Source organism: Melospiza melodia, chromosome 10, assembly GCF_035770615.1.
Source record: "Melospiza melodia melodia isolate bMelMel2 chromosome 10, bMelMel2.pri, whole genome shotgun sequence".
Classification (NCBI taxonomy): domain Eukaryota; kingdom Metazoa; phylum Chordata; class Aves; order Passeriformes; family Passerellidae; genus Melospiza; species Melospiza melodia.
The window spans coordinates 14,687,597-14,705,066 of record NC_086203.1 but is presented as its reverse complement, the minus strand read 5'-3'; the positions used below and the strand labels follow the sequence as shown (position 1 = coordinate 14,705,066).

Here is a 17,470-nt window from a genome sequence, read left to right as displayed (position 1 = left end):
TCAGGGCTGAGCCGTGCTGGCTGCTGGGGGCGCAGAGCCCGGCCAGAGCCTGTCCTGGCAGCTGCTCAGCTGGGCCCGGCTCCGGCTGGCTCCACAGCGCCGTTCCAGGCAGACCCCCAGGCTCCCCTTCGGGCTGACGGGGTTGTTTAATATCTCTGCCAGCCCCACTTACCTCCACGTTCTTCCCTGCCAGCTGGCAGTGCTCGACCTGCTCCCTGGGGGCTGGCCAGAAAATCTGAAACACAAAGACCCCGTGGATGCAGCCCCGCTTCCCTCAGCCTGCCGTGGCAGCCCTGGGAAGGGGCTCAGCCAGGCTCAGGTGCACAGGGAGAGCATGGGGTTGCTCTGGCACTGGTCTGACCCCCTCTGAGTCCCCAGTGGGCAGCCTGCCAAAGCAGCTCCCGGTGAACCTGGCGTGGGGACAGAGGCTGGGCGTGCCGTGGCCCACCCAGGCTGTGGCAGGCTCTCCTGGATCCCAGCCTGTGGGAACACTGGGCTGCAGCCCCTTAATGGGATTTTCTTTTGTTGGGCTCTGGCGGTACAGCCGGCCAGCAGGATGTCTTGGGATGACATTAGTGAAGTCACTGCTGCAGCTCTGGAGGCAGCACAGGGACTGGGTGTGACACAGGGCTCTGGGCACTGCCTGCAGCCCACCCAGGTCACATCTCCTGGCCAAGCCACCCTGTCCCTCCGGCGCCAGCCCTTCCCAGCAGGGCTCAGCTCCACCAGGGACGGGCTGACCCCACTGATTGAGACATCCTGGTGTAAATGTGTCCCTGGCGGGGTTGGAACAGCCCAGTTCAGAGCACATCCACCTCCACGCCCTGGCGCTGGGACAAGGAGTGGTTCCCAGGGAGGAAGAGGCCAGCCTGGCCAGGGCCACCATCCTCCCAGCACTGACCTTCTCAGGCTCTCTGCTGGGATGGTCCAGGTGGAGAAGGAAGATATGGTTTTTTGCTCCCACCATCAGCCAGGCCCTGTCTTCATCCACCAAGAGGGCTTGGAAATCCAACCCATCCCCTGAGGCCAGCAGCAGGCGAGAGCTGTTGGATTTCAGCAGGTCTGAGAAGTACAAACAAGGTGAGAGAAAGAGAAACCCATCCATGAGTGACACAATCTGCAGCCAGAGGCCCCATGGCCCCTCTCTGGGGCAGCTCTGGTTATCTGTCCTTGCTCCAAGGGTACAAGACATTCGTGCCACTGCCTTGGCAAAACCCACCACCCTTGGTGCCCCTGAGCTCATCATGGAGCCTCCTCCATGTGCTTAACTGAGGGAAAAAGTCACTCCTACAGAGAACAGAGCTGCTCTGACCTTGCCCTGGCTGGGCTGTTTGCAGGCACAGCGCAGGACAGGGGTTCAGCCCCGGTAGCTCAGAGTGCTCAGCTTCCAGCCTGCCTTCCAGAGGAGCTCCTGGAGCCCCAAAGCCACCCTGAAACCGTGGGCAGAGGATGGAGCAGAGAGGTGACTCACTTGCTGTGACTCCTGGTGTGTTTTCCCTGGGCTTCAGATCAAGAGAATTTATATAAAAAAGGTTTTTTGCTGTTTGCTGGGGCAAAGCATCCCTCCAAGGAAAGGCTGGATGGAAACAGAGCCAACACAACCTGCTCTGAACACCTTCTGCACCCACCCCTAAGTCTGTGAAGTGGCTGCTGGGCTCTATCTCATGCACAGGCTCAGGCAGGTGGATGGATCTACTGGGACTGACCCTTGCAGGGGAGATCCCCATCTGTGCCTCCAGTGCCACTCCAATCCAGCACCCCACATTTCCCACTCTGTGTCCTGAGGTGCAGCCTAAACCCAGCCTTGGACTGGTTTAGAGAAAGATGCAGGGGTGTCCTGAGCCACTGCACTCCTCTGGGAGCAGAGACAGGGCAGAGGGAGAGGCTCTGCTCTACTGGCTGCAGCTCCTCCCATGCAGCTCCTCCCGTGCAGCAGCCGGGGCCACTCTCCAGCCCTTCTGGCACAGTTGTGGCCATGTGGGTGTGTGAGGAGGACAATAAGCTGTTGTGTCTTGGTTAAAACTCCGGAAACAACATCCCTGGGGCCAGTATTGGTCCGTGCTGTGCAGTGCCAGGTTTGGGAGGGGTCTGTGGGGCAAGCCCCCCCCAGTGCAGCAGCTGCCAGCCCCCGCCCTGCTGCCAGGGATCAAGATGGAGCTTCCAGAAGTCATAACACATCTCTTCCATCTCTAGAAGGGGCAGGACGTGGCTGGGGACAGAGGGCTGGCTCCTCTGGTGAGGCTGCTCCTGGCTTTGGTGTAGAGCAGGGTAATGGGAGGGGGAGATGGGCTGCACTGGGTGGGGGCTGAATGGAGGTGGAATGTGGCTGGAAACTCAGGGAAACCTGTAAGATCCGGGCTGAAAGTCTGCCCCAAGCCCGAGGGAGTGCAGCAGAGTGTCAGGAGCAGGGGAAGGAGGTGCTCAGGGAAGCTGGGTGGATGCAGTGTAGCCAGGGGGATGCAGTGTGGCTGGGGGGATGCAGTGTGGCTGGGGGGATGCAGTGTGGCTGGGTGGATGCAGTGTATCCAGGTGGATGCAGTGTGGATGGGGGGATGCAGTGCAGCCAGGGGGATGCAGCATGTCTGGGGGGATGCAGTGCAGCCAGGTGGATGCAGTGTGGCTGGGGGATGCAGCATGTCTGGGGGGATGCAGTGCAGCCAGGTGGATGCAGTGTGGCTGGGTGGATGCAGCATGGCTGGGGGGATGCAATGTGGCTGGGTGGATGCAGTGCAGCCAGGTGGATGCAGTGTGGCTGGGTGGATGCAGTGTGGCTGGGTGGATGCAGTGCAGCCAGGGGGATGCAGCATGGCTGGGTGGATGCAGCATGGCTGGGGGGATGCAGTGTAGCAGGGTGGATGCAGCGTGGCTGGGGGGATGCAGCACGGGCGGACGTGCGGCCCCGGCTGCAGGTGCTGGGACGTGGGCACAGGCACGGCTCCATCCAAAGGGAACCGGCTGCCCCGGGAGGCTGTGTCACTTCCTTCCACTCCTTTTCCAGGGCAGGGGGGAAGCGAGGCCAGAGCTGCGGGCTCGGATGTCCTCTGCTCCCTGCTGGGCCCGGCAGCGCGGGTCCCTGCCCACATCCAGCAGCCAGGCTGGCTCCCGGCCGGTGCTTCCCTCTCTCCTGCCCCGGGCAGCTCCCGTCATGGCAGGGACACAAATCCTCCTCTGCCAGCAGCAGCTCCAAGCCACATCAGGGAGCTCCTGGTTCTCCTCCTGCTGCCACAAAAACCACACAGCCCTGCTTCTCTCGTGTGCCCAAGGGCTCTCTGGGTGCCAGAGATACAGGGCAGAGGATGGAGCAGAAATGGCTTCCCAGCCATTTCCCACCAGCTGAATAAGATTAACAGCTAATTCCTGTCCCTTCCTGCAGGACATTGTCCCTGCTGGGTCTCCAACAGGGTGGGTGCATCGTTCAACCCTCCTGTGTCTGCCAACGCTCCCAGGACCTGCCTGATCCGGGGGAAATGTCAGGCAGGGCTCTGGGAGGGAGATTGGGGTGGGAGGGCAAAGGCTCATCCAGTACATGAGTGTAATTAAGGGGAATGGGTACAAGGCTGGTCCCAGTGCATGTCCCTTGCTGGTCACTGTCTGACCTGCACCAGCTCTGTGTGAGGACAGGGTCAGGCAGGGTGCTGGAAGAGCCCTCTCTGCTGCCTCTGTAGTACGTGGGAGAACCCTGGAAGGACTCACTGCCGTGCACTTGCACCCTCCTGCAGGTTAATGACCAGGAGGGTCTGAGCCTGACCCATGGCTCTGCTCCCTCAACAAGGGACATTGAGTGCTGGCATCCAGAGCCAGGAAGCTGCTGCACAAACCCCAGCCTCTTCTCCCCCTTGGGTCATTAGATCCAAACCTGGTGCTGGAGACAGGGAACCAGGGGGGCTCTACAGCAGCCATGCCATGGCCAAATCTACGGGTGAGCCCAGAGAAACATCCTCTCCTTTGTGTTCACTATCTCCCAAGGCCACGGTGTTTGTCTTTATTGCCGGGACCACTATGGATGGCCTTGTCCCATCCATCATCTCCTCCTGCCCCTCAGCCACAGCCTTCCCCGTGCAGGGTGACCCGGAGCTTCCTGAGGTCACAGCCCGGCTGTGCTGCCCTGTCCCCTTCCCCCTCACAGCCACAGCAGCCCACGGAGGAGATCCTGGAGCCCAGGGCAGGCTCGGTGCTAAATCGGGTATGGCCCCTCACTGCTGTTAGCTGATAAGGGCCGTGCGGAGCAGCCCTTGGGGTGATAACAGAGCCCTGTGACCTCCCGTGCTCCGGAGCACTTGCCGAGTGGTGGCAGGCTCCGAGTCCGGCCTGGCCGCAGATCAGAGGCTGCCAGAGGAGCCTGTGCCAGCTCCCGGGATGCTCCCTCAGGAGGAGCTGCCAGGGCTGCTGTGCTCTCCTGCTGCCCAGCCTGGCAAGGAGAGGCTGCCCCGGCTGCCCCGTGTGCTGTTCTAAACCCCCTGGGCAGGGCGGGAGCCGCTGCTGCTGCTGCTGCTGCTGGCGCCGTGCCTGTGCCCCATCCTTCCTGTGCTCTCCCGGCCCTCGCTGCTGTCATTTCCTTCTCTCGGCCCTGCTTACGTGTCCCCCCGAGGCTCTGCCCGCCACCCCCATCCGTGCTGGGATCTGAGGGCAAGGCTGATCCCGTGCATGGACTCTCAAAGCCCTCCTTTTATTTATATATTTTTTCCTAGGGGTTTCTAAACCTAAACTTCCCAAGGCATTGTGTCCTTGAACCTGCCCCGTGCTGTCCATGAGTCACATCCCTTCAGCCATTGTTCACTTCGAACCTGAGCCCTCCTGATGCTGGGAGCTTCCTCTCCTGCCCCTGCCCAAGGCAGAGGGCCCTTGGCATGCCTGGCCTGGGACTCTGGGGGGCTCTGAAGTCAGCAGTCCCCTTTCTGTCCAGCTGCCCCAGCAGCCCCATCTGCCTCCTCTGGCTCCAAGGAAAGGCAGGGCTGAGCTGGTTCTGGGCTGGGCTGTCAGCAGGGCCATCTCCTCACACAGATATCCTGCATCCCTGGGAGATGGGAGATCCCCCTGCTGCAGGGGAGCATCTTTCACTGTGCTGGTTGTCCCTGCCTGGAGAGCAGCTTGTCAGGGTGATGGAGTGGGCCAAGCATGGCCCTGTGTTGCAGTGTGATGCCGGGATCATATTCCAATAGCCCTGGAGCCTGGAGTGCCCCGCCCATGGGAAAGCTGCTCAAGCCTCTCCAGGTGTGGAGGGGGCTGGTCCAGCCCTCCCGATGGTCACATCCAGGGCAGCACTGGGGATGTGCTGAGCTGCCATCCTCCAAAGAATCTTGCTGGTTTTTACACAGGAGAAGCTGAAAGCAGCTCAATTGGCCACATCCATGCTGCCCATTCATGGCAGTGTGAGAAGCTGCCAAGCTGGCAGGGTTCTGCTCTAGCTGCTTGGGCCATTCCCCTCTAGGTGCTCCCTTTCCACACTTCTCTGGGCTGTGTTTTGTGCTACCTGTCAGTCTGCCCTTGCTGCATCTTCAGGTCACCAAAGCATCAGGCTTGAGAGGAGCAAACTGTGCCTGCCCTGAAGAACTCATCATGCAAACAGAGAGCCAGATGCAGGGAGGAAGGGACAAGTGCAGCAGGGAGATGATCTGCACAGGGGATCAATCTCTCCTGGCAGAACAGGAGGGTCAAAAGCAGGAGGGCTGAACTGGGGTAGGACTGTGGGGGTGGGAGGCAGAGGAAGAGGCTGGTGAGACTGTCCCAGGGCTCAGTGTCCCTGCGAGCTGAAGGCAGGGGACATCCCCAGGGTACCCAGCTCAGCCCCAGCCCAGGACACAGCTCCCCCAGCCCTCCCAGGCAGGTGCAGACCCCGAGGGACCCCCTTACCTTTGTAGGCGAGGCGGAGGCGTGGGGCGTGCTGCTTCCATGCCCTGCTGCTGCCCAGCTGCTGCAGGAGGAGGCAGAGCAGGAGTGTGGCCAGGGACAGCCAGTGGCCAGGGGCAGCCCTCATGCTGGCACAGGGCACTGGGCAGGGTCTGCCCGTCCTCACAGCACCATGCTCCAGCGCTGAGATGCCACCGCCAATGCCAGCTGCAAACAGAGAAGGGAGAGGCTGCAGCTGTGGGCACTGGGCAGGCAGCTGTGGCTGGCACCCTCCCACCTTCCACCCCCTGGGGGCTCCAGCACATCCCATGCCCAGGGAGTTCACAGGGCAGCTGTTCCAGCCTGCCCAGGGGAGGTGCGCGGGGTGGTGCCAGCGTGCCCACGTTGTGTGGAACCTGGGAGAGCCTCCAACCTTCCAATGGGCTCTCAGAGCTTGGGCATCCTCTGCTCAGTCTCTGCTCAGGCTCCGGTGCTTGGCAGGGCCTGCTGAAGGATCCCTCACACTCATCTGTTCTCAGCTTGGGGTTAAACCTCATCCCTTTCACTCAAAGGGGAATTCATGTTTTGGAGCACCACCCATAAATGCCATTTCTGTGATCTCCCAATGTCATCCGTGGCTCTGTGTGTGCGTGGCACATCTCTGGCCAGGATCTCTGAAATTCCTTGTCACCACAGGAGCTCTCTGAGGCCACCAGCATCCGCTGGCTCCAGGGTCCTGAGGGTTGGTAACACATACCCCCATTTGGAGGGTGCAGGGGTTCACATCCTTCAACACCCCCTCTTTAATACCCCCCTTTGGAGGGTGCAGGGGTTCACAGCCTCCCACAGCAGCTCCCACAGCCCCTGCCAGGAGCAGGGCTGGCCTGCCAGCTCTAACCACTTAATCCAGGCTACTTAGAGGCTTTTTCTCCACTTAATAAAAACCTGGTCCCTACATGGCAGCTCTGACTAACTCCCCCTCTTGCTGCAAATTAACTTCTTCCAGTCCCATGACTGAAAGATTTAAAATGAGCTTTTTGGCTCATCCCTGGCCAGAGGCTCTTGGCACAAGCAGCAGGGGATTCCTGCCATCCCAGCAATGGGATGTGGAAGGGATGGTGGAGCCAAGACTTTCCACTGCCTTGCACAAGGAGGAGTGCTCAGCTCTGCCTAGGGAGGAGGTTTTGGGCTTTCTCTCCCTCTCAGCAGCAAACTGTGGTTGGGCTGGATGCAGCTCCTTTCTTGCCCCTTCCCTGCCTTCACTGCTGCCTGGATCTGTCTCTGCTCAGCACAACCTGCTGTTGCTCCAGGTCCTTCCCCTGTACAGGACACCTGGCACCACAATGGGACATGGATGTGACCTCAGGGTGGTGGCTGTGCTGTGCTCTGTCTCTCTTTAGTTTGGGACAGCTCTCTCCACCCAGCCAGCCCTTCCTGGGCACGTTTCCACATCAACCATTGCCTAGGGAGGGGACAAAAGCCACCCCATAAGCATGATGGGTTTGGCCAGGCACAATCTGCTCCTGGGTTGTGGAGAGGTGGGGTAGGAACCCATCAGCCTCATGGGGATTCACAGGCAGTGCTGCCCTTGCTGCCACAAACGTCCCCAGCAGGCAGCAGTGACAAGCTGCATCTCAGCCCTTCCCTTGCCCAGCACCTGCAGTGCCCCCAGAGCCACCCTGGGCACTCCCAGCCGTGCCCTGAGCCAGCACTGCTGCCCCAGGGTCACCACGAGGATGGGGCTGCCATTCACAGGGTTTTTTTTTTTTCCTTTGCCAAAGTGTGTTGTGTTGCTGCAGGACTGGGGAAAATGCTGTCCTCTAATTGAAGGGTTCTATAAATGGAGCTGGGTCTGTGCTAGGCCTGACTTTGGGCTAAGGCAGACTTGGAGGAACCTTTCACGAGCCAGGGGATGCCAGGGCAGGCTGGGATTCTGCGGATGGCAGGCAGGGCACTGCTCCTCCCTCAGGACACGTTCACACACGGTGAATTTAGGGCCAGGCATGCACTCCCCTGTGCAGCTCAGCTATACCAGAGCTCCATCTCCTGCCCTGGGAATGCCAGAAGCAGGGCTGATAGCAGCAGGAGCCACAGCCATGCCCAGGAGGGTCCCAGAGCCCTGGCAGAGCTGGGCACAGGCGTAGGGGAGCAAGGGTTTTGCAGCAGGTAAGGAAATTTAAAACCTGCCAGAGGATAATCTCCAGTAAGAAACACTTCCCATGGGTGTCATCCCTCCACGGGCATTTAGGGGCTCCCTCCCATCGTGCCCAGGCTGTGGTGAGGCACATTCACCCCCTGACACCTGGCTCAAATCCTGGCACTGCCCCCTTGTCCCTTGGCACAAGGACATCCCTGGCTGTGCCAGGCAGTGCAGGGACACCGGGAAACAGATCAGCTGGAGGGAAAGGGCTCGCAGAGTTTACACAGAGAGGGGGAGCTCGGGTGCCTGGAGGATGGAAACAAGCTGGGAATGATGAATCCAGGGTTAAATTAAACACTCCCGACAGCTTTAAATAATCAACTGTCCAGAGCTGCAACTCTTTCCATCTCAGTTTGGGGAGGGAAGTGCTGGTGAGGGTGGGCTGCTAGAGAAGGGGAGGCAGGGGCTGACATTTCATACTCCAGGCACCACAGGACACACAGGGGAGGACTCGGGGGATGGCAGAGCCTTGTTGGGGGGCTGGCAGTGACCAGGAGTGCCAGGCATGGGTGGCACAGATGGTGACACCACGGTGCTGGGCTGAGTCTGCCAGCAGTCCACCAGGTGCCCTGGTCCCAGTGGCTTCCCTGTGCCCTCCCTCCCTCCTTCCCCTTCTCCTGGAGATCTGCAGAAGGGACAGAATCACAGAATGGTTTGGGTTGGAAGTGACCTTCAAGATCATCTTGTTCCCGATGGTCACAGGCAGGGATGCCACCCGCTGGGTCAGGCTGCTCTGAGCCCATCCAGCCTGGCTGTGAACACTTCCAGGAATGGGGCATCCACTCCATCTCTGGGCAGCCCATGCCAGGGCCTTACCACCTTCACTGTAAAGAATTTTTCTTGACATCTAGTCTAAATCTCTCCTCTTTTAGTTGGAAACCATTTCCCCCTTAGCACTATCTGGCTGTGTAGAAAGTCACTCCCTCATTTTTATGATCTCCCTTTAATTACTGTAAGGCTGCAGTGAGTTCTGCGCAGAACAGAAGTCCAGCAGGTCCGTGGTTCTGGGCTGTCACACAAAATCCCCTGGAAAGCCTTGCCAGAGCGTGAGCAGCCCGGAGAAAAGACAAATCCCCTCTGTTTGAGACGGGTACAGGAGGGAATCGTTTATCCGCGGCAGCACCAATTTCCTCCTGACAGCCCCTTTGTGTTGCAATGCCGTGAATAGCTTAAAGCAGCCCAAATTTCGGCGGGGGAAGGGCGCTGGCAGCGGGTTTATCAGGCTGTAGATTATCTGTGAGAGGGAGACATGCCGAGCTGAGCTCCCGCAGCAGCGGCAGCGGCGCTGCCATGTGCTCGCTGGTGTCACAGCCCCGATTGTGTCCCGATAATCCCCGGCGCGCTCGCAGCCTGCTCGCCGCCTTCTCCGCTTACACGGCAGGGCCAGGGGGCGAAATGCGGCTCCCAACAGCTGGGGAACCTCGGGGGAAAGGAACGGGGCGAGGAGAGGCACCGCATCCCGGTCAGCATCCGTCCACAGGGATCGTCCCCACCGGGGAACAGAAGCGCCCTGAGAGGGGGGAGCCTCAGGGGGCCCAGACCCCTCCATGGGGCTGGTGCTTCCCAAGGATCCCAAGCACCCAAGCCCTGGCTCCCAGGCTCCTGAGGCTGTCCTGCCTCTCCCAGCACAAGCCCTGGTGAGGGTGATTCCCTCTCTGCCGCTTTGGGAGCCGGGACCAAGGAGTCACAGCCTGGCAAGGGAACCGAGGGCACAGCCAGGGCAGGAGGTGCAGAGCACTCGGCCCGGGTGCCCGTCCCGCGCACGGCTGGGCTCAGCCGGGGGTGCCCGAGCTCCTGCCCTGGCAATGCCGGGTGTGAGGGGAGCGGGCACAGCCTTGGTGAGCCCCTGCCCGCAGCTGTCGCTGAGCACAGCCTGCCCCTCCCTGCTCAGCCCGGGCCGTGCCCGTCCCTCCCCGGCCCCCGCGGGATGATGGATGCCCCGGCAGCTGCAGCGAGAGGCAGCTGTCCATTTCTCCGGCGGAAGGACAAAGACACATGGCGAGCCCTCCCTGCCTCCCCCGAGCTGCCAGGCTGGGGCAGCGCCAATCCCGGAGGGAGCCCGTGCTGCTGAGTGATTTGTGGGAGCAGGACGTGACGGTCCCGCTCTGTGACATCAAAGATGGGACCACAAACCAAGTGCCAGAGCTTGGGTGGCGCTGGGACACCACGGCGTGCCCTGGGGAGCATTGGAGTCCCAGTGAAACCTTCAGCAACGAGGTCACACACAGATCTGCAGAGACGAAGGGAGGAGAATTTGGAGGGTTTGGATAAGGGGCTGCTGGGCAGCAGCAGAAGGCTGAGGCTGCTCCAGGTTCAGCCCCGTCTCTGCCATCACAGCCAGGAGCCAGCAGGGTCCCGTCCAGCCGGGGCATCCCCCACTGCTGTCCCCTGGCTGCAGTGAGCCCCAGACCTCCCTGCCTTGCCAGACAGCCCTGCTGGAGCGTGCCAAGCACCACGGGTGGGGAGGAAGGCCCCCAGCTGCCACTGGCACGCTGCAGACCCTCGGGATGCCACCCCTGCCAGCCAGGGGGCTCCCTGCCCGCGGGCACTGGGTGAGAGCCCGGGGCTCTGGGTGTTATCAGAGGGACCTGAATGTCTGTGGTGACACCCAGAGCAAGAGCACAGCACAGTGCTTGTCTCCCTGAGGTTACAGCAGCTGCAGGCACGCTCCAGTTGGGACCACATCCTCTGAAAGCAAGTGGGGAATTGCCAAGCCTGAGGCTGGCCAGGGTATTAATAACTGTTTATGAAGGGATAAAGAGCTGGCTTCCCTTAACATCCTGCTAATCCCTTTCTTGAGACGCTGCTGGCTCAGTCCCCACCTTTCCCTTGCTGCTGAGAGGTGAAGCCTGACCTGGGCTGGCTCTTGGGCATCTGGCTGGGAAGGTGGCCCAACAGTGGGCTGCTCTCAGGGCACAGTGACAGGCACAGTGAAGGGCTGGACCAGCCCCTGCTCCCAGCCCCTGCAGGACTTTTAGATGTTCCTGAATGTGCTGCTTGAATGGGACATCCACTGTTCCTCCTCCTAATTTACCCCAAGGGCACCCAGCCCCAGGGGGGCAGCAAGTCCAATGTGCAGAGAAGGCTGAATGGAGTCACAGCATTTATTGCCCCTTGCAGGTCTGCTCTCACCTGAAACACTGCCAGAGCACAGGCAGCTCCCAGCACAGAGCAGTGCCACAGGGCTCTGGAGCGGGCAAACCACACTGGGACACCAGTGGGAAGTGGCAAATTCCCAGAGGATTGGGTCCTCCATGGACAGAGGGAGGAGGGACAAGTGTGGGTTAACTTGGTGTATTAACTCTGGGCTGACTCGGCATACTAAATTCCCAATTTGCCTCCTAGTGCAATTGAGAAGCTTAAATTTCCTTCACAGAATAACAGAATTATAGGGGTTGGAGATCATCCAGTCCACCCCCCCCGTCAAGGCAGGGTCACCTAGACCAAGTTACACAGGAATGAGTCCTGGTAGGTTTGAAATGTCTCCAGAGAGGGAAACTCCACAACACCCCTGGGGAGCTGTTCCAGTTCTCTGCTACCCTCAACATAAAATTATTCCTCGTGCTGAGGTGAAAATTTTGTGTTTGCTTCATGGCCATTACTCCTCATCCTGCTGCTGAGCACCACTGAGGAGAGTCTGGCACCATCCTCTTGGCACCCACCTCTGAGATATTTATTTGCACTAATGAGATTCCCTCTCAGCCTTCTCTCCCCCAGACTAAACAGGGCAACTCCTGCAGTCTCTCCTCAGAAGAGACACTTCATTGGAGGGGGCTTGCCATGTTTAATGCTGTGTCAAGTACCCAAGGAAGGCAGAGAAGAGGCTGTGCCTGCCTGCTGAGCTGCCAGGCCAGGTTCTCAAAGGCTCGGGGGTCCCCAGGGGCAGCCCTGAATTCCTCAGAGCCATTTATACCCCAGTGCTGAACCCCCCCCTTGCCACCTGTCTGCCACATGGCCTGACCCCCAGCACAGCCCTGGGAGCCTCGGGGGCCCTGCCCCACACTGGGGTTGTTCTCTGGGCTTCAGATTTTCCAGGCTCAGCCTGGGTGGATCCCACACGTGCTCAGAGCTGGCAGGGGCTCCAAGGCCAGGGATCAGGAGGGACTGCAGCAAGGGGCAGCTCTGCCCGTGCTCCTTGCCATGGACTGCCTGTAAAACTTCCATGGGTGACCCCTGGGGCTCCAACACAGAGCTCAGCAGCGCTGGGGCACCAGCTGGAACCCAGTGCCAGGGCTGCTGCCCCTTGCTGGCCTCTGGGAAAGAGGGGTGGGCTTGGCTGGGTCCTTGTGGGAGCCCTGCAAAGGATTCCAGCAGAGACCCAAGGGCTGGGAGGGACAGCTCCATCCCCGGGGTGTCTCCAGGGAGAGCTGGCCTTGGGGAAAGAATTCCTGTTCCCTGGGCAGGGTGCAGCCCGTCCCAGCACTCCCAGGACAGCACTGATTGCTTCTTGAAGGTGCCAAGGCTTTCTGCAGCAAGCCCACAGGATCTGCAGCATTGATTTCCTTCATTCACCTCGGTATTATTGCTTCCCACCTCCAAACCTTCATTCACCTTGGGATTATTGCTTCCCACCTCCAAACCTTCATTCACCTTGGGATTATTGCTTCCCACCTCCAAACCTTCATTCACCTTGGGATTATTGCTTCCCACCTCCAAACCTTCATTCACTTTGGGATTATTGCTTCCCACCTCCAAACCTTCATTCGTGTTTGGATTATTACTTCCCACCTCCAATCCTTCATTCACGTTGGGATTATTTCTTCCTACCTCCAAACCCATTGGACAGGGATGCTCAGCACCACTCAGAGAGCTTTTAGGTTGGCCACATCTCCCCGTTCCGGGCAGAAGCTGCCATGAAACACCTGCTCTGCTGCCCGGTGACCCGGCTCATGAGCCCTTCACCACTGCCAGCCAGCGACACGGCTGCCAGTGACAGTCCCGGGGCCACCCTGTCCCAGCTGGGCCTCCCCCGGCGCTTTCAAGCCCGGCCGTGTTTTGTTTTCATCAGCGGGAGCGCCGCTCCCGGCGCTGCGCTAATTGGAACAGGCTGGGCAGGCGTGGGGGGCTCCGCCGGAGAAAGTATTTTAATGAGGATGGAGGTGCCTGACCTGTTATCTGCTTCTTCTCAGAGCCTCTTGGCCGGGCTCCCCGGGAATTCCAGCCTGGATTGCCGGCTGAGGGCCCTCGGAGCCCCGCGGAGCAGCGCGCCCCGGCAGCGGGGACGGGAGCTGGTGGCTCCCGGGGCATCCCTGCCATCCCTGCCATCCCTGCCAGCCCTGCCATTCCCCGGGAGCTGGGACTGGCTCTAAGGGCTCCCGGGGCATCCCGGGGCATCCCTGCCATCCCTGCCATCCCTGCCATTCCCCCCTGGGAGCTGGGACAGGCTCTAAGGGCTCCCGGGGTATCCCTGCCATCCCTGCCATTCCCCGGGAGCTGGGACAGGCTCTAAGGGCTCCCGAGGCACTGCTGCCATCCCTGCCATCCCCCCAGCACCTCGGCAGCGGCCCCGGGAGCTGCCTGTCCCAGGGCTGCGGCTCCCGTGCCGGGTATTTCCCAGGATCGGGGACCAGCAGGGAGCTGCGATGGACACCGGGCCGTTCCCCCGGGCAGCTGCTCGGTGTCTCTGCCCTGGAGAGGCCGGGTGGGCTCCGGGCGGAGCTGGAGGGGCAGTGGCTGGCGGGGCTGGGACAGGCCGGGGGCTGGGCTGGTGTCACAATGTCACAGCCCCGCTCTGGGGGAACAGGGGCAGCAGGATGCCCCAAAGCACATGGCTCCCCTGCTTTTGTCATTTTTTTGTCATTTCCCTTTTTTTGTCATTTCCCTGCCCTGCAAACACGGAGAAGCCAGCCCAGAGCATGGACACCAGTGGGGCGCCCCCTCCCTGCACGGCTCCTGTGTCTCCAGAGGGTCAGGAGCAGACAGCACCCTGTGCCGTGTCCTCCTGCCCAACCCTGACCTCGCCTGAAGGCCTCTCTGCCCCCACGGACTCATCTGCACCATGATGGCTCCACCATGGAAGGCCACCGTGGGGTCATTACCCTGGCGTGGGGCTGAGGCACAGATGGACTAAGGGACCTGCTCATGGCCAAATGGGAAGCACAGCAGGGCAGGGACTGACGCCAGGTGTCTCATCTTCCCCCAAAGAGCAGCTCATCCTCCCAGAGCCCAGGGCAGCTCAGCACTGAGCCTGACTCCATGCACGTGGCTTTGGCACACGGTGGCAGAGCTGTCACTGTCACTGCTGGGAGCACACACTGTGGGAACGCCAGCTCCTCCTCAGAGCACAAGCAAGGCACAGATTGAAACTGAAAGCCCTTGTTTCCCTTTTCACACTGCAAAGAGCTCAGGCCAGGCTAGCTGACATCAGTGGTCTCCTCCTAGACAAGGGGGAAATAAACCTGGATCTGACGGTGGGAGAAGCAGGGGAGTTCCTGCACACAATAAGTGGCAGCTCGCCAGCACACGAGAGCAGAACAATGACCCCACACAGCTGAGTGCCTGTGAACAGTGTCCTTCCAGGGAAACCAGACCCTGGGCAGGCTCCCAAGCCAATGGGGGCTGATGCTGGCAGCAGTTGTGCTCATGTCATGCCACGCTGATGTTGGAGAGGGTTGTGCTGGTCTGGAGCACACATGTGGCATCCCTGCAGGTACAGTGGAGCTGGGGAGAACAGGGGTACATGGAGCAGGGAGGTGGCAGAGCCCAAATATCCTACAGTGACTACACAGGGGAGTAATAAAGGTTTATCTCTGCCAGGAGAATAGAGTGCTCTCTTCTGGGTACCACAGAACCTCTGCCACTCATGGCATCTACCTGCAAGGAGGTGCTGGGGCTTTATGGCTGGGTTTTGGGATAATCTAGTCTTTAGGGAGGGAGAATGGCTGGGTGCTCTGTGCTGTGAATCCAGCCCTGTCACTTACACAGGTCCTTAACCATCCTGTGCTTCTGTTTCCCCAGGTAAAATGTTGTGGAGAGGGTACAGCCAGCTCCTGTGAGCAGGGCAGGAGCAGGGAGGCATCAGGTGGTTTGTGAGGACCAGAGGACCAAGGATGGAGACCCAGGGCAGGTCACACTGTTTTCATCCTCTCTCCCTGTTCCCACTCCCCTCTTTGCTCCCTGCTCCAAGCAGTGGGGAGCACAATCCCTGATCTGATCATACCCAAATGGGGGGCTCCTCAAAAAGGGCAGGTGAGGCTGGGTGTGTCCCCCCATTCCCCATCCAAAGGCCATTCCTGGCTGCCCCCCAGGCCAGGAGGTGACTCAGCTGACTGACCTCTGTGGTTTGTAACCATGTGAGGCCTGTAGGGATCCAATTGCCCTGTGCTGTCTGAGCCGCCTCTCTCTGTAATCCCAGACCGAGTGGGGAGAGACCAAACTTGGAGGAAGAGGCAGCTCCAAGTCCGGGAGCCAAAATTTACAATAAATCTTCATGCCTGCAGTAAACAGCCCCTGAGAGGGTGCCACAGGAGCACAGCAGAGAGCCAGGCAGCAGGAACCCATCTGGAACCCAGCCCTGCTGGCAAAGGGCAAGAGCTGCCAAGGAGCCCAGACTGGGCTCCCCCTCCCTGCCCTGAGCTGGGTGCTGCTGGCTGCTGCTGCTGGCACCACCACAGCCTGGCATCACCTTGTCCAGCCAGATGAGACGGCTCAGGCTGTGGCAGCTGCTCTCCAGCCTCCGTGCACAGCATGATGGTATTTGGGAGAACATCTCACATCCTTGGGGGTTTCCTGTTTAATTCTCAACCTAAGGAACTGCAGCAAATGATCCCTGTCTTACACGCTTGTGGAATTCAGCGAGATTAGATTAGGGGTGAATTCTTCCCATATTTCTTATAGGGCTGATATCTCTGCCCTGGCTTTCGGGTTGACTTCCCCATCCCCGGCTCATTAATCACCGGGGTGTTTGTGTCTCTGTCGCTTTCAATGGCGTTAACTCAGCAGGAGCAAGCTGTCTGTTCCAGCAGCCCATCGTGTGGAGCCAGTGACCCGGCAGGGCTGCCTGACCCCTCCCTTTGAAGGCAGAGCGAGGAGTGGCCGGCAGAGAGCCGGGACACGCTCCACTTGGCCGGGAGAAGGCTCCCCATGGCCGGCATGTGTGCGGGACAGCGCTGGGGCCACAGCTCCTGCAGCTCTTCCCCCTTCCCTGGGCACATGGCTGCAGGAAAATGCTGCTTTCCAGTGCAGCAGTATTTCCCTGACAGCGCTCAGCAGCTGGGTCAAAGCAGTGGTTCCTTAAAGGCAATAAAGTCCTTGACTAAGGGCAGGCTCACTGGAGCTGATTCCCAGTGGGCAGGGCATCCCATGGCCTGGCTGCCTTCTAGGGATGCCACGCACTCAGGAGCTGTGATTCATGCCAAGGGTGGTCTTATTTCAAGGATAGAAAGAAAGAAATTACCCTCTTTGTCTTAATTTAAGTTCTTCCAGTGTTTTGCTATTTGTTTCTGGGCATAAACAGCCCATTCAGCCTTCTCCTTCCTCCCTCACCCTGAGCATCATCCCCTCACACCAAAACCCACCCATCACTCTCAGGACACTCAGGCATGCAAGGCCCCCAACTCCTGGCCATCCATCCCCAAGATCTGTGATGCTTCCAAGCAGAGGGATCATTAGTTAAGGGACTCCTTTGGAAAGCACTCAGCATTTCTCGGGCTCTGTTTCTTTTCTGCCTGCTGTATCATTGACCCGAGTTTCTGAGAGCTGAGGCGTTGCAGAGGGGGTTGAAGGAACACACTTTCCCTGTCCCAACAGATTTTATAAAGCCCAAGAAGAGGACAATTCCCTCACTGATTAGGGAGGCTGGTTTTTTCTTCTCCTTACATCAAGAACGACACAACCGTTTTGGAGGCAAATGATTGATTTTTATCTGGTGAGGAAGGAGAAATCTGACAAAGTTATCTCCGAGCAGTGGGAAAGCCCCCAGCATGGGCTAGTGACAATTAGCCCAGTGTGGGTTTTGGGCTGTTAAACCTCAGCAACAAAGCAGAGCATTGAAGCTGAGAAACCCTAGAAAACAGCTTCAGTGTAGTAAAAAAGCACAAAACCTCCCGGGACCCAAGTTTCAGCATTAAAAGACACAATAAACATAGAAGATCAGGGGATCAGAGCAAAGCGATCTTTAGGGTCCCTTCCAACTCAACCCATTCCATGATTCCATAAGGACTGGTAGAACTTTCCATGCCATGCTGGGGAAGCAGAGCGGCAGGGGCTGGGATAAGCCCGGTCACTCGTGAGTTACCCTGCACGAAGCTGTAAAACACAGATGACAGGGCAAGCAGGGAGCCCCGGGCGCTGCTGCCCCGGCAGTGCCGCCCCAGGCAGCTCCCACGGAGCTGAGCAGCCCGGGCTGCCCGAGCTCCCGGACAATTCATTGAACCCATCGCTCGTTACTCACCGGCCCGCGGGCTCCCAGCGGCGATGCCCACCCTGCTGCTGCTCCAGCGGCTT

General features: G+C 59.5%; 1 protein-coding gene across 1 annotated transcript in view; it reads right to left on the bottom strand.

The window, feature by feature from the left end:
* LOC134422436 (semaphorin-3D-like) overlaps nucleotides 1-17,470 on the bottom strand; it is a 22,939-nt gene extending 5,469 nt beyond the window's left edge. Inside the window, exons 1-4 of the mRNA XM_063164482.1 lie at nucleotides 17,418-17,470; nucleotides 5,851-6,054; nucleotides 902-1,062; nucleotides 173-235 (exon numbers count right to left, since the gene is read on the bottom strand). Of these exons, the coding sequence (XP_063020552.1) occupies nucleotides 173-235; nucleotides 902-1,062; nucleotides 5,851-5,974 (348 nt within the window). The 5' untranslated portion in view covers nucleotides 5,975-6,054; nucleotides 17,418-17,470. The remainder of the gene's footprint in view (nucleotides 1-172; nucleotides 236-901; nucleotides 1,063-5,850; nucleotides 6,055-17,417) is intronic.